General features: G+C 42.2%; 1 protein-coding gene across 5 annotated transcripts in view; it reads right to left on the minus strand.

The window, feature by feature from the left end:
* Positions 1-560: 560 nt before the first annotated feature.
* SGCG (sarcoglycan gamma) overlaps positions 561-17370 on the minus strand; it is a 45700-nt gene continuing 28890 nt past the window's right edge. For all 5 annotated transcript variants that reach the window (XM_005213763.5, NM_001075244.1, XM_059891979.1 and 2 more), the window contains 4 exons: positions 12275-12394; positions 10903-10975; positions 3550-3673; positions 561-1347 (listed from right to left, as the gene is read on the minus strand). In XM_005213763.5, the coding sequence (XP_005213820.1) occupies positions 1174-1347; positions 3550-3673; positions 10903-10975; positions 12275-12394 (491 nt within the window). In that variant the 3' untranslated portion in view covers positions 561-1173. The remainder of the gene's footprint in view (positions 1348-3549; positions 3674-10902; positions 10976-12274; positions 12395-17370) is intronic.

The raw sequence follows: 17370 nt of genomic DNA on the forward strand, positions 1-17370 counted from the left end.
CAGACATCAAAACCAACACCTGGCCTTCGGTGTGATGAAGGCATTCCACCGTGTAAGTAAAACCACAAAACCAGAGCATCCATGGGTTCAGTGTGTGCGTCCACCGTATTCATATACAGATCACACAGCCAAGGACGGCAACTGTGAGCAGTGACTCGGTGAAGCGCCACTCCACTCCCGGTCCCTCACGTCTCCTGTGAGGTGAGCACGCGGGCTGGGCAGCGGCGAGCCCCCACCAGCTCGTGGGGCCGTCTTGGTGGGTGACAAAACTCCCCTTGACTTTAGTTTCTCCACCTTTCATGTAGGCATCAGCCCGTCTGTGCAGGTATCAGGTAAACAGGTGATGCAGGTGCAGTGAGACACAGATCAAAGTTTTCCAAAGTGGAAACTGATGTTGAAATGTTAGGGTCCAGTTGAGTTTAATTTTAGTAGATACTGGGTGACCTGTGACTTGACTCATCTGAACCTTTTTTTTTTTTTTTATCACCAGCAACTGGGGGAAAAACAGTACTGAACTCAAAGAGTTGTGAGGATTAAAGAAAGTAACACACACGGTGAAGTCTATGAAAAATGTAGGTTGATTTTTATTGCTTATGGACTATATAAAGAAACATGATCAGTTGTGTACAATTTACTCCCTGACCACATTCTGAAAGACTAATCAATTTGAACATCCCTTTAAAACTTGAAGATTTTCTTCTGAAACCAGACACACTTTGTGTTGAAATGAATACAGCTCCTGCAGGATTGAGTGACACAGTGGAAAACCTCAGAGAACTCTGGGGCAGCTGGGCAGGACTCAGACTACTCTCACAGGAGGTCAGAGGTCCCCAGCTGAGCATCACGCATCCATGCATCCATTCCACACAGCAGCCCGACATCCCATCACAGACCGACACACACAGGACAGGGAAAGTCACATTGGTTATGATGGCAACGAGCCCGTCTGGTGGGATCAACACTTCTTCTGATCCTTGGACTTCTGTGTCTAAGGTCCACTCTGAGATCACAAAGTTTCATGGGAACATTTTCAGTCGTACATTTGAGCTCCTTTCAAACTCCCACACGCAAACTCAGCTCACTGTTGTCGAGTGGCTCCTGCTGGGAAGGCTGAGGTCTGCACTACTGAGCGTACCGAGACACAGAAGGTGCTCCCTGGGCGATGCTGATGGTTTAGAGGCAGAGGTGACTGTGTTCGTGGCATGTGGTACCCATGCCAGCCACAGACAGGTAGAGCTTCCCATCCGGACACACACAGACCTCGTAGAGCCCCTGGGAGCTGCCCGCGGGCCCCTGGCTCCCGAGAGCCAGCTCCGGCAAACACACAGTTTCCGCGTCGAGCACAACCTGCTTGGGAGAGAGCGAGACAAGATGTGGTCAAGGGGGAGGGAACATGACAAACACGAAACTCAAATGCACCAAATGTTCCAAGTTCTTTCTCTGCATAGAAAATGAAGTAGGCACCTGCCTCGGCTGAAGTCACATTACGATGACCTGATTCTTTCAAAGCCTATTTCTAGTTTCCATCTGGGCAGTGGGGATAAATATTCCTTAGGAACTGGAGGGAAGTCTTTTTTTTTTCTTTTACTCATTGCACTAGGCCAGCTAGGAAAGTGTATGATGTGACACTCCTTGAAGACCTTTCAGAGTTATCTGGCCAAAATAAATACCATTTTTTGATTCACATTGACTTTGTGTTCCACTTTGACCTTCAACTTCTCCTTCTATTAGGATAAAATACAAGCCGCAGAAGTTGACTCATCTTATTCATTTTACCATGTGAATGCTGGAATTGCTCATGATATTATTTTCCTAGGAGAGGCAATTAAATTCATCATAATGGCTAGCAACCATTTCTCCAGCTTTTAAAATTTTATTTGCAACTCTGTTGCCTTCTATTAGATACAGGAAGCAGGTGACAGACAACTAAAATAAGAGGGGACCCACTGGACTTTTGTTCCTGCTGCTGCTGCTAAGTCGCTTTACTTGTGTCCGACTCTGTGCGACCCCATAGATGGCAGCCCACCAGGCTTCCCCGTCCCTGGGATTCTCCAGGCAAGAACACTGCAGTGGGTTTCCATTTCCTTCTCCAATGCATGAAAGTGAAAAGTGAGAGTGAAGTCTCTCAGTTGTGTCCGACTCTAGCGACCCCATGGACTGCAGCCCACCAGGCTCCTCCGTCCATGGGATTTGTTCCTAGAGAGGTTTAGTTGAACCAAGATGCACACAAATGGCTGTTGATTGAGTTTTGGAAATCTGTGACAGCTGAAAGAAATTAGAGTCATAGTACAGAGCAACCAAGCCTGAGCCCTGGCAGGGTGCTCACTCATCAGAATGAACTAAACTATGTTTGGGAAGCTCCCATGTTCTTCCTCGCCAACAAGGTTGAATCCCACCTTTGTTTTATGTGGCTCTGGTCCCGTCAGGCCAAGCTCTGAATACACTGGCATCCTGGGATGCTGACGTCTCTGGGGGAAGTGCAGGGTGACAGTACAAGTGCATGGCAGGCAGGCTTTGCCCTGGGGTCTGAGTCACCGTCAGAGCAGGAAGTCAAATGGTCTTATGTTTTTTGGAGCAGAACCTATATAGGTTATTGTCTAATGCTTTGCTGCTGCTGCTGTTAGTTACTAAGTTGTGTGAGACTCTTTGTGACGCATGGGCTATAGCGGGCCCAGGCTCCTCTGTCCATGGGATTTCCCAGGCAGGAATACTTGGGTTGACATTCCATTCTCCAGGGGATCTTGCCAAGCCAGGGCTGAACCTGCCTCCTGTGGTCTCCCTCTGCAGCCTCAACCACACCCTCTCTTAATGTTAAATTAGTATCAGTTCAAAATTATCTTTCTGCATTGATGTCTCTTAGCCCTGTGACATAGTGAAGTAGATACTATTTCCGGTACTTGACAAATGAGGAGAGAGGCCCAGAGAGGCCTGTTAATGTCCCTGATTCAAACAGGTAATTGGCGAATTGATTTTACACTAGAAGGATCAATAAATAATAGGGAGCCTGTGCCTTGCTGCCCATTCTGAGAGGGACTCTTATCAGGGATGTTTTATTTCTGGACTGGAGGTTCCAGAGTTTTCTTTATTGCAACTCTTATTTTTCATATTTGACTTTCACTGAACCAGGACTTGATGTGAGCGAGCACCCTGGGTAGTAAAAAAAAAAAAAAATAAATAAAGAGTTATCCCTTACAGGTGACCCTCAGGGACAGTTCTACCGAGAGGGTCACTAGGAAGTGGCAGGCTGGACATTCTTTGCGAGCTCTGAATGTCCAGGACTTTTTCAAAGCTGAAAACAACAGGAGACTTGATAGTACAAATGCCAAAGAAAGCAGTCTGGATCCAACAGAGACTGCTTTTAACCTTTTTTGGCTTTTCTTTCAGTGTTAATTTTTTTCCTTCTTTCACATTTTCTGTGATGCCTTTCATGACGTCTCTTTGCAAACTGTAATTTGCTGATGCCTTATTGGACGTGAATGTCATCATTACTTAGTAGACATGAGGCTTGTACAATGGGAGCACCCACCACGCACCATCTGATGGACTCACCGTCCCATCACTGCTCTGAAGAACGATGTCCATCTGGGTAAGGGCCTCGATCTTCCCCGCAGGGGCTTGAATGTGAATGCCTTTGGGGGCGTCCATGCTGAGACTCCGTGTCGGGGATTCTAGTCTGAAATGAGGGAAGGAAACCAAGAAAAAATGGCATAAAAAACAGCCACCTCAGGAATCTCCCAACCAATGGAAAATATACTATGTATTTTACTTATTATATTCTTAGAGAACATAAATCTTAGAGAATATAATCAGTAAGACATAGTATCTTCCAATAGAGATAGAGACATATAGAGAATATATATCAGTAAGATATATAGTATATTCATTCATTCTTTAAAAATTTTTTTTAATTAATTTATTTTAATTAGATGCTAATTCCTTTATAATACTGTGGTTTTTGCCATACATGGGAGCCTGGCATGCTGCAGTCCATGGGGTTGGACTGAACAGCTGCTGTTCAGTCACTAAGTCATGTCCAGCTCTTTGCAACCCCATGGACTGTAGCATTCCAGGGTCCTCTATCCTTCACTGTCTCCCAGGTTTGCTCTAACTCATGTCCATTGAGTCAGTGATGCCGTCCAACCATCTCATCCTCTGTCGTCCCCTTCTCCTCCTGCCTTCAATCTTTCCCAGCATCAGGGTCTTTTCCAGTGAGTTAGCTCTTCCCATCAGGTGGCCAAAGTATTGGAGCTTCAGCTCCAGCATCAGTCCTTTCAGTGAATATTCAGGGTTGATTTTCATTGATAAATCCAGAAATAAAGTGGAATAAAGAAATTAACTTCCCATCAATGAGAATCTATGAAATTAATATCCTCTGAAAACTGATGCAAACGTTAGACCATCCCAGCCCTGTGCGGCAGCTCCAGACAGCGTGGTCAGTGGTCTGGCATGCCACACCAAAAGAAAGTGCTACTGGTGAATATTTCTGGAAAACTTTTTTTTTAGCCCAAACCCAAACTTCTTTGGGAAAAAGAGAAATTTAAGGGCAACACATTCATTTGCTACATGTTCACAAAGTTTGGACTTTGTTGTCTGCTTTTTTATTTTTCCATTTAGGAAGATTACAGGGCACATGCAGCAATTTCTCCTGGAAGAATGATTAACTAATGGAGTTTACAGACAGGGTTGAGACTGGCCTCAGCAGGCCTTGTTTCTGTAAGATTCAGCAGCATCTCCTTGTGATTTAGTCAAACACAGATACAGAACCAGGAACACAGGAGCAGGGAACTTCTCTTATTTGCTTCTGCCTGGAAGCGACTGATGGCATTTCCACCAGATGGCCCAACAGGATCACTGGACAGGCTTTTCAGCTGCTCCAGCCTGACTCAACCAAAAGGCGAAAGGCTGACTTGCTTGGAATGTTTAAAGATCCACGAGAAGGAGAAAAGGACCCATCCCACTGCAGGGTCAGAGTAGGGTGCAGGTGGTAGGAGAAGGAAAGGGTAACATTTAAGAGGTGAGAAGTGCCTGGTAATGAACGTGCATCTGAAGTGACTGATCGACATTTAAAATAATTTCTTAATTGAAGTATAGTTGATTTACAATGTTGTGTTAATTAATTTTGGCTGCATAGAAAAGTGACTTGGTTATACATTTTATATATATATATATATAAAATCTTTTATATTCTGTTCCATTATAGTTTATCACAGAATACTGAGTACAGTTCTCTATGCTACACAGTAGGACCTTGTTGCTTATCCATCCTATATATAATAATCTGCATCTGCTAATCCCAAATTCCCAATCCTTCCCTCCCCCAACTTGCTTGGCACCCACCAGTCTATTCTTTATGTCCTTAAGTGTTTCACAGACAGTTTCATTTGCGTCATATTTTAAATTCCACATATAAGTGATATCCTATATTATTTGTCTTTCTCTGTTTGGCTTACTTGACTTAGTATGATAATCTCTAGTTGTATCCATGTTGCTGCAAATGACATTATTTCGTTCTTTTTTATGACTAAGTGGTACTGATCAACCTTTAAGTCAGGTGGATTACTACCTTTAATTGGCAGGTTTTCTCATCTACCACTATTTGTTATGGAAAATAAAGCTCCCTTTTCTTATGTCCCTCTCAGTATGTAAGATCTGGCCTGTTATACATGTTAAAATATGACTTTGAGTGTTAGAAGCAGAGATATTCCTGGAATGTATTGGTCAAGTTCTGTTGGGTTTAGGTGTTGGGGGAAACACACTGAGCCTGGTCTGCTGATGGAGGCACCTTCTGGCCACTGCTAACTGCCTGCGTCTTTCCTGCCTGGACTGATGGAAGACAGCGGAGGGGAAGGAGGAGGGTGTGAGTACCCTGCACTGCTGGGCCCATTTCAGGGACCCTGGTGAAGGTGAGTCCATTTCCAGGGTCATTCTCAAACCACAAGTGACCTCAACAGGACCAATGACTAGTTGTTAATGTTCTCATAACGCGATGCTCCCAGAAGCAGACTTCCTCCCCTCTGCATCATTTCTATCCTTGAAGATGAAACATTTCAATTCAGCACAGGTTTAGACCCATATTACCAAAAAGGCTAAGATGAGAATGCTCTGAAGTACACATTTCCATGAATGCGTTCAGCATGGTCAGATATCAAAGACCTAACATGGAAAAATAAGCAAGAACAGACAGAGAAATGGTGAGAGAGAAAAACTCTGAGAGGGTGTGTGTGTATGTATGTGTGTATGCATATGTGTGTGTTTGTGTGTGTGTGTGCACGCGCGTGTGTGCTTAGTCCTACCAGACGCTGAAATATCTTCTCAAGATCTATGAGATATCTCTGGGTATTTCATACACACTGGGTTGTAGCTTGGAATCTCAGTCTCCATAAAATATTCAAGTCCCAGCCCCTGGTCTCTGTGGAATCCTGCTTTCCCCTTGAGTACCCCTGACTTAGCTTCCACTCCACCATGGGCTTCCCCGGTAGTGCCAGTGGTGAAGAGCCCGCCTGCAATGCAGGAGATGCACGAGACCTGGCTTTGATCCCTGGATTGGGAGGATCCCCTGGAGGAGAGCATGGCAACCCACTGCAGTATTCTTGTCTGGAGAATCCCATGGACAGAGGAGCCTGGTGGGTCACAGTCCACGGGTTTGCAAAGAGTCAGACACGACTGAGTGACACATGCAGTGACCATGAATTTTCTACTTGATTACTGGGACCTGGGAATGAATGGGCTTCCTTGGTTTCTACTTATATTTATGAACTGTACTAAGGAAACCAACATTTACAAGTGTTTGAAATGGGAACAAATACTTCCATGTCTGTTCATTTTATTGATCTAATGAAGAAACATATCTGTTACTGTGTCCTGGGCATGGTTTCCACCATCACATCCCTACTGGACTGTAGGGGCTTTGCAGTTCACCCCACTGCATCCACATCTACTGATTCCTTAAGTTTCCGTTCAAGAGCTTTCCTATCTGTGACTTCATCTCAGATCACCCTCGGAAGAGTTACACTCTTTCTCCTACACCCTCACTATCGTTTTGCACCTTCATCACAATGAATGATGTCATTGTAACTTGTTTGCACGTTTCTTTCTTCCAACAGACTCTAAACTCACTAAGGTCAGGGACCATGCCTTTTATCACTGTGGAACCAGCATCTATATAGACTCTGGCATGTAGACACACTTTATACATTTTTGCTGATTTTTTTTAAAAAAGATTGAATTATATCATGCATAAATGAGAATTAGCTTTAAAATGGTATGTTACAGTTCATGCTTCTCTTGAGGATGACCTTGCCCTAAGAAATGTAAATCTAGCTTAAATACAAGTCAATTATATACTTTTCTTAAAGAAAATAACTGTTACGCTTTCATAACTACCATTTGAGCAAATACCAAAATTTAAATTGTGATATTTAAACATGTATATTTCAGAGGTCTTTTTATAAATGATCTTCATGATCTTAACCCAACAACATCCACAAAGTTTTCATAGGTCAGTTAAGATATTCCAGAATCGATCTCCTTTTACTCAGGCCAGGAATAGTAATGCTACTGGACATAGACATAAAAAGGGAAGGACAGGTGACAGCACAAACTCACAGAAGACAGTACAGCTCTCATGCACTCAGTCAGCAGAGTCCGGTGGTAAATCAGGGAGTGAATCACTAAAGGCTTCCCCTGCGTGGTGGAAGGTGGGAACACAGCGTACACTGGCTTTGGAGCCAGAGCTGTTGAGTCATCAGTTGGCTGCCTTTTTTCCTTTGTGTCTTAGAACGTGCTCCTACCTTGAGCTCAGTGTTCTCTTTTGTAAAATGGGGATTGAGTTGATGCTTTTCAGGTCGAGCTGATGAGGAAATGAGAGAAATTATGTGACAGTACAGACGCATTTCCTGGCGGTGGCAGGCATTCGAAACCTGTTAGTTCATGTCTTCCATCCAAACCCCATTCCTCAAGCAATTCCTTATAATTTCATTATGTTCTCAGTCACTCTGGTTGTAACACTTGGGTTATGGAATGTTCCCTTAGTGTCACGTTTTAGAAAGCCAGAGAATACTGAAAGGCCTGCTGTAGAAGCCAGAAAATTTATTTCCTAAAGGGAAAAATGTAAGACGAATTGTTTAATAATGAGGCCCATACTTTTAAAACAGTGACGTTCACTGCAAAGAGTGGTTTGGCAGCTCTACAATTTATATTATTTTTAATAACAAAATTTTTCTCATGGCATTATTTTTTAAGAGATTGAATCATGTTTCTTTCCTACAAAGATAAAATGTTCTTCTTCCCTAATATTGATCTCATGGTCCTTTATCAAAATCAATGAAACTGTTACAATTTAATTATAGTCACAATCTAATTTTATGCTGCAAATGTTCTCTAAGTGGGTAAGATGAATTGAACTCTCACTTGCTTTAGATTAATGTTTAATTAGACATTAACGTTAAGTGAAATGCCAAATTTCCTAACTCCAATTCCATTTGGTATGAATATCTAGTTGGTATAATAATGATAATAAAAATGATTATTTGTATGCCACTTTCAGTTTACAAAACATTTTTAACTTCATAGCTTATTAAATCTTCCCCAGAATACTGAGATATATAATACTACCAATGTTTTATGATGAAATATAGCCTCAAAGGGTTAGTTTGGCCAAGGTCACCAGGCTTGTTTGTAAAGCTAGGGTTCCTACTGTACATTATTCCCCTATTATACATAATATATTAGAATGTGCTAGTTGACCTGAATATTTTTCCAGTTCAAATTCTAAATGTGACTTTAAGTGACACTGTAGACTTGAAGACACTTGTTTTTAAAACTACTGTTTGTTTTTGTTATAAAGCACAAATATACTATTGGAATAAACAGTTACAGCAGTAAAGGACATTCAGTAGCCAGTGATACGGTGAAATACACACAGGCACACAGAGACTCTGTATAAAGAATAAACACATATGGAACGAGGTGATTTTATACATTTTGATATTGCATAGAGATATACCAAAGGTTGAGGATATTGTGCCAGTCACAAAAGGACACATACTGTACGATCCCACTTAAACAACGTGCCGAGAGCCCTCAGACCCATAGACACACAGGGCAGGGTGGTGGCGTGCAGGGCCTGGGGAAGGGGACAGGAGTTAGTGTTTAAGGGGCGTGGAGTTTCAGTTTTGCAAGACGTAAAGAATTCTGGCGACTGGAGGTAGGGATGGTTGACAACAATGAGCCTGCCATAGGCTTTTGAACTGTACGTTTAAAAGTGGTTAAGAAGGTAAAATTTATGTGCATTTTGCCACAGTTGAAAAAAGATATATCAAAGTTTTCCAATTTCTTTGCATATATGGATTCATCACGTTCTCAGTTTTGTAATGCTCTTGTCTCTACTCACAGTGCACATATTTTAAAAATGTAATATAAACTGAAATTTCTGAGAATGCCTTTTGGACATTTTAAGCCCATATAGGACACAATTCTCTTTCTCTAAAAGGTGCCATTGTTTTACCTCAGCTGATGATTTTCAGGGAAGAACGATGGGTTGGTGAGCCGAAGCATGAGGACAAGGAGACGTCCATGGGTGTCCAAGGTCAGGAGGGGCACCCCAGTCAGGTGGGACAAGGTGTGTGGGAGTGTGGAGCTTGGGGCTGGCAGCTGCTGGGTCTCAGGACGAGTGAGCAGAGGTGCCCAGGGTGCCAGTCTAGGGGGCCCCACGGAGACTAGGTCACAGGCCAAGTGCCCCGGGAGCATTCTGGACTTTCCTATGGCTGACATGGAGTCAATGAAGCATTTTTAAATAGCTGCATTTACACCCCTACTTTAATAGCAATGCTACTCACAGTAACCAGAAACTGTGGAAACCACCTCAATGTCCATCGACAAGTGAAGGGATAAAGATGCTGTGGTATATTTACACACACACACACACAATGGAATATTATTCAGTTACACAAAAGAGTGAAACAATGCTGTGTGCAACTGTATGGATGGACCTAGAGATTATACTACTCTCTAGTACATATTCTAGTCAGACAAAGACAAATGCCATAGGATGTCACTTATGTGTGCTGTGGGCTCAGTCACGTCCGAGTCATTGCGACCCTTTGAACTGTAGACCGCCAGGCTCCTCTGTCCATGGGATTTTTCAAGCAATAGTCTAGAATATTGGAGTGGGTTGCCATGTCATCCTCCAAGGGATCTTCCCCACCCAGGGATCAAACCCACATCTCCCGTGTCTCCTGCATCTCAAGCAGATTCTTTACCTGCTGAGCCATCGATGATGCCACTTGTATGTGGAATCTCAAATATGACACAATGAACTCATCTACTAAACACAAACAGACCCACAAACATAGGGAACAGACCTGTGGCTGTCAAGGGGAAGAGTGGTGATGGAGGGAGAGAAGGATTGGGAGTTTGGGGTTAACAGATGCAAACTGCTATATACAGGATGGATAAACAAAAAGGTCTTACTGTAGAGCACAGGGAACTATATTCAATATCCTGTGGTAAACCATAATAGAAAATAAAAAACAAAACTTTTAAGTTTGTAAAGTATAAATATGTTCTGAACTATACATTTAAAAATGGTTACAATGATACATTTTATATGCGTATTTTTACCACAATAAAAAAAAAGCTAGGAAAAAATAAATAAAATAGTGGCATTTAGCCAAGTCCCTGAGGTTTCCTGGAGGAGGAACTAGTCTACCAGAACAGTGCAGGCTGCCCTGGGGCAGGGGCAGGGCTGGTCACCAGGCCTGCGTCTCAGAGACGGGAAGACGGGACGCGCACAAGGACGTTCACCCCTGGATTCTGTCAGAAATGACCTGTCATGGGTGGAAGGTCATCAGAATGAGGAACCACCTGGTAGCATCTGCTGAGGCGTCTGAACAAAACTCTTACCTGAGGTCCTGGGGTGGGTCGGGTCTTACGAGGGGCGTCTCCACCGAATGTTCAAAAAGAGCCCCTTCAGGCCCTAAACACAAACCAAAGGTGCAGCATTCTTACAAAAGTAAACAACGGCCAGCAGATCAAGCCTCTATACTGCGTTTTACGGGACGTGTAGGTTCTGATTGTTGACTGTACAGACGTTTGAGTTGTGGGATAACATAGGCATAACTGCTTTCCTACTTTTCCAAGAACACCACGATTTCACTAGGTTCCTATAAACCAAATATGATTTTTAAAGCAGTTGCAAATACCCAGGTTTGTTTTGACTTTTTATTTTGTATTGGGGTATAGCTGATGAACAATGTTGTGGTAGTTTCACGTGGACAGAAAAGGGACTCAGCCTTACATATACACGTATCCATTCTCCCCCAGACTCCCCTCCCAGCCACATAACATTGAACAGAGTTCCCTGGGCTATACAGTAGGTCCTTGTTGGTTATCCATTTTAAATATAGCAGTGTGTACATGTTCATCTCAAACTCCCTAAGTATCCTTTTCCCCCATCCTTCTCCTCCCCCCAGCAACCATAAACTCACTCTCTAAGTCTGTGAGTCTCTTTCTGTTTTGTAAGTAAGTTCATTTGTATCATTTCTGTTTAGATTACACATATAAGGGATGTCATATCATATTTCTTCTTCTCTGTCTGACTTACTTGATTTAATATAACACTCTTTAGGTCCATCTATGTTACTGCAAATGGCATTATTTCGTTCTTTTTAATGGCTGAGTTAGATTCCATTGTATATACATACCTCATCTTTATCCATTCCTCTGTTGATGTACACTTAGGTTGCTTCCAAATCGTGGCTATTATAAACAGTGCTGCTGTGAACACTGGGGTGTACGTATCTTTCCTACTCAGGCTTATTTTAAAACCAGAAAGCAACTGTTGTTTAGTCGCTAAGTCCTGTCCGAGTCTTTTGCGACACTATGGACTACAGTCAGCCAGGCTCCTCTGTCCATGCAATTTCCCAGGCAAGACTGCTAGAGTGGGTTGCCATTTCCTTCTCCAGGGGATTTTCCTGACTCAGGGATCGAACCCAAGTCTCCTGCATTGGCAGGCTTGTTCTTTACCACTGAGCCACCTGGGAAGCCCCCTAGTTAATAATACTGTATGGTATATTTGAAAGTTGCTAAGACAGTGCATCTTAAAAGTTCTCATAACAAGAAAATAAATTTGTAAATATGTGTGGTGATGGACATTAACTAGACTTAGTGTGGATCATTTCACGATATATATGAATATTGAATCACCATACTGTATACCTGAAGCTAATGTTGTTTGTCAAGTATTCCTTAATCAAAAATTAAGAGCTATACCTACCTGTTACTCGAAGTTTATCTGTACCAACCATGACTTTCTCTTCATCCACAGTGAACAGTGGCTTGCCATCCTTGGAGTGGATCTGAAACTGCTGACTCTGGACCTCTACCATTTGGGGACCTAAAGAATTAATTAAAACAGCTTATTATAAAGTGTTTACTCTATGCAGTGTTACAAACTCTACTTTTACATGTGCTGTCACGCAGTAGTACCAAATTACTAAACATTTGGGATTTGTCACCAAAAGTTTATTTTTTTTAATTCTGTGATTAAATTTTAAGTCTTAACCCTAAATCTTATTAAAATTAATTTAGGTCACATGTGTGTTAGTATATATCAAATATATGTATGAACGAATTATTTAAAAATTAATTTTTTCCAGTTTTTAAAACCTGCCAAAAATAATATAATTCTTCTATGCAGATTACTTAAATTGCTATTCTTTTGCATATCAACAACTGAGGATTTTGTTTTCTGAAATGTGAGCTCTGTGAAAGACCATCTCGGTGACCAAAGTTAACCCAGGCAATGAGTCACTCGGATTCTCGCCTCTGCCCTACCCCTCACCTCCTACTCCTTGGAGAAAACAGACATCACCATGGAAATACACCCTCCAACTTCTGCCCTTCCCCTTCATCCCAGACATTTCTGTCTCCTCCACATCTTCTATTTCAGGGACAGGGCATCACTTTGTCCTCCAAGTTGACTCCTTTCTCATGAACTTTAGACCCACTGTGAGCAACCCATGACTGACTCAGCAGATGTTTGTTTCATGGATGCTTCTAGGGCCAGGCATTGTGATGATGTACGTTTGGTGGGTGAGATCTTGTTCAGTCTCCCTCATTGGTGCACATCATTCTATGTCTCCTAATTTCTCTGTGCTTCTTGTTCTTCCAACCCTGCACCTTAACCCAGCATGAAGGATTAACGCTGGATTAATCTCTCTTGATTACCTGTCTGCCCTGGTGGCTCAGACGGTAAAACATCTGTCTACAATGTGGTAGACCGGGGTTGGATCCCTGGGTTGGGAAGATCCCCTGGAGATGGAAATGGCAATCCACTCCAGGACTATTGCCTGGAAAATCCAATGGACAGAGGAGTCTGGTAGGCTACAGTCCATGCAGTCACAAAGAGTCAGACACAACTGAGTGACTTCACTTTACTTCACTAATCTCTCTAGAACACAGCATTCAGCATTTGTTCAAGTGTTCCTGAATTCTTTTGTTGGCTCTATAGTCTTATCTAGAAAAGTAAGTTTATTGTCAAATGGATACTTGACAGGGAGGCCTGGCGTGCTGCAATTCATGTGGTCGAAAAGAGTCAGACACGACTGAGCGACTGAACTGAACTGAACTGAAAGCTTTTGTGTATGTGTCCCTGTGTCCCTCACAGCATTCATTCAAGTTGAGGGGGACCTGCTAGAAATTAAATAGAAGTTTTCCAATAATACATTAATCAGTTTTGGATATTGTCACAATACATATTCTGATCTGTACCTCAAAACCCTCCACATACATGCTTCATTTAAATATATGTATGTGTATGTATGCGTATGTTATAAAGTGGAAGTGATTTTTTCCCCCTCTATGTTTTCTCTGTTCTCTTTAGGAAGGCTCGCTTTATTTTTTGTTAGTTGCCTGTATTTTTGCTCTTCTTAGCTTTCCCCCAAACTCAGTTACCCTGTGACTCAGTGTCACTATTTATCTCTTCTGGGTCACGGATATATCTGATGTATTTATCATATAAACATTGATCTGCATTAAGTGATGAATTTGAAGTTATTTGAGCTTAAAATCAAGATGAAAAAACCGGAGTAATATATCCAGTAAGAGTTCACTGTTTAGCTCCCTGCAGGTTCATATGACAATTTGAGGGAAATTTATTAAGTAAAAGGGCTCAACTAAATGACCTATTTTTTCTGTAACCATTACTTCATATATATTGTTGAAATATTCAACAAATGAGTTTAGCTGCATAGTTTTCATGAGTAACAGAGCCAAGCAAACTGTCAAATCAAAGAAAATGCAGGAGAGTGAGTCTCTCCCATTCAATACAAATTTCTTTTATGTTTTTTATGTTCAAAGTTCTGTGCTAAGAATTTAATATATATGAATGAGTGAGATGCAGATGGAATTCACAGTCCACTGAGGACAACAGAATGTAAGCCCAGGGCAATGTGATAAGTGCCATGAAACGAACATGGACAGTGTCCAGCGAGAACCCAACAAGGAATTCCTGACACCCTGGGAGGAGAATGTCTGGGCTGACCTGGAAGCATCAGTGTCTCCCTGATGAGGGGAGAATGAGACTTTCCAGGTAGAGGGGCTACCCCAGCAAAGGCACAGAGGTGAATAAAATTCCATCTTCATTTAATAAAAAATATAGACACTGAAACATGTTTAGTGTTTAAACATGTTTCTGTTTTCCACTTCAAAAGAAACTGTTCTCCACGTGACAACAAGCCTGCCATAGGAATAAATCACCTCTTAAAATAACTGTTTATAACTAAATCTTCTAACTCTTATTAATAGTCTACTAGATTTTATAACCTTAGTGGTGTGCATTAGAGGTGAACACATCACCCTCATTTGCAGCCACGTCCTTTAAGAAACAAAACTCAAATACTTTTTTCATGATGAAGAAAGAGCTATTTGGTAAAATAAAATTTCTAATGAAAGGCTTTGTTTCAAACAAAGAGGGAAATAAATAAAAGATAAAGGAAGTAAATAAAGGCAGGTTTTATGGTCTGATGAATTCAGTTTGTGAAACTGGCCCAAGGGTTTTTCTTGTAAAAACACAATCAAATTCTCCCTAACTCACAATATACCCCATTAACGTTGCCCCTCCCCACTATGCTAGCTTTAACTTAAGAGAGCATCATTTAAAAACAAACAGCACAAAGTCCTTTAGGAAGGTTTTATTCTACCGCTGCAAATATGGTACCGGACAAATACTGGCCTGGAAGTAGAAAATTGCAGTTAAGTTCACTCTACTAATTTTTTAGAGTAATCTTGCATTATTTAGTTCAGCTTTATAAGCCTGGAGTCAATGACCCTTATCTGTGTAGCTTGACTCTAATCTTTAGGCTAGTCTTTTACATCTACACGCATGAGTCCACGGACCTAAATAACGAGGAAAGGGCTCCAGTCCTGTTTACAGCAGCACTGTGGATGAACCCCTTGTTTTTAAAAAGGGGTTTTTAAAAGTAGAGTAGATTTACGATATTGTAACTTCTGCTGTAAAGTGATTCAGTTATATATATATATACACACACACATTTTCATATTCTTTTCCATTACGGTTTATTGTTGTTTTTGTTGTTTAGTTGCTAAGTCGTGTCTAACTTCATGTTGTAACCTCATGGACTGTAGCTCGCCAAGCTCCCCATGTTCCAGGCAAGAATACTGGAGTGGGTTGCCATTTCCTTCTCCAGGGGATCTTCCCAACCCAGGTATCAAACCCGTATCTCCTACAAATTGGCAGGTGGATTCTTTACCACTGAGCCACCAGGGAAGCCCTATGGTTGATTACAGGATATTGAATATAGTTCCCTGTGCTATACAGTAGAACCTTGCTGTTCATGCCTTCTCTAGGTAATAGTTTGCATCTACTAACCCCAGCTGGAGAGGGCATTGGCACCCCACTCCAGTACTCTTGCCTGGAAAATCCCATGGATGGAGGAGCCTGGTAGGCTGCAGTCCATGGGGTCTCTAAGGGTCAGATACGACTGAGAGACTTTACTTTCACTCATTGGAGAAGGAAATGGCAACCCACTCCAGTGTTTTTGCCTGGAGAATCCCAGGGACGGGGGAGCCTGGTGGGCTGCCGTCTATGGGGTCACACAGAGTTGGACACGACTGAAGCGACTTAGAAGCAGCAGCAGCTAACCCCAACCACCCAATCCATTCCTCTTCCCAGTCCCCTCCCCCATGGCAACCATAATCTGTTCTCTATGTCTGTGAGCCTGTTTTTGTTTTGTATGTATCACTTGTGTCATATTTTATAATTTTTTTTTAGATTCAAAATATAACTGATATCATATGGTATTAGCCATATCTCTTTGGGACTTGCCTCTTGAGAAATTTGTATGCAGGTCAGGAAGCAACAGTTAGAACTGGACATGGAACAACACACTGGTTCCAAATAGGAAAAGGAGTATGTCAAGGCTGTATATTGTCACGCTGCTTATTTAACTTCTATGCAGAGTACATCATGAGAAACACTGGACTGGAAGAAACACAAGCTGGGATCAAGATTGCCAGGAGAAATATCAATAACCTCAGATATGCAGATGGCACCACTCTTATGGCAGAAAGTGAAGAGGAACTCAAAAGCCTCTTGATGAAAGTGAAAGTGGAGAGTGAAAAAGTTGGCTTCAAGCTCAACATTCAGAAAATGAAGATCATGGCATCCAGTCCCATCACTTCATGGGAAATAGATGGGGAAACAGTGGAAACAGTGTCAGACTTTATTTTTCTGGGCTCCAAAATCACTGCAGATGGTGACTGCAGCCATGAAATTAAAAGACTCTTACTCCTTGGAAGGAAAGTTATGACCAATAGAATAGATAGCGTATTCAAAAGCAGAGACATTACTTTGCCAACAAAGTTTCGTCTAGTCAAGGCTATGGTTTTTCCTGTGGTCATGTATGGATGTGAGAGTTGGACTGTGAAGAAAGCTGAGTGCCGAAGAATTGATGCTTTTGAACTGTGGTGTTGGAGAAGGCTCTTGAGATTCCCTTGGATTGCAAGGAGATCCAACCAGTCCATTCTGAAAGAGATCAGCCCTGGGATTTCTTTGGAAGGAATGATGCTAAAGCTGAAACTCCAGTACTTTGGCCACCTCATGTGAAGAGTTGACTCATTGGAAAAGACTTTGATGCTGGGAGGGATTGTGGGCAGGAGGAGAAGGGGACGACAGAGGATGAGATGGCTGGATGGCATCACTGACTCGATGGATGTGAGTCTGAGTGAACTCCGGGAGTTGGTGATGGACAGGGAGGCCTGGCGTGCTGCGATTCATGGGGTCGCAAAGAGTTGGACACGACTGAGCGACTGATCTGATCTGATCACTTTAGTATGACAACCTCTAGGTTC

The sequence above is a fragment of the Bos taurus genome, chromosome 12 (genome assembly GCF_002263795.3).
Source record: "Bos taurus isolate L1 Dominette 01449 registration number 42190680 breed Hereford chromosome 12, ARS-UCD2.0, whole genome shotgun sequence".
Classification (NCBI taxonomy): domain Eukaryota; kingdom Metazoa; phylum Chordata; class Mammalia; order Artiodactyla; family Bovidae; genus Bos; species Bos taurus.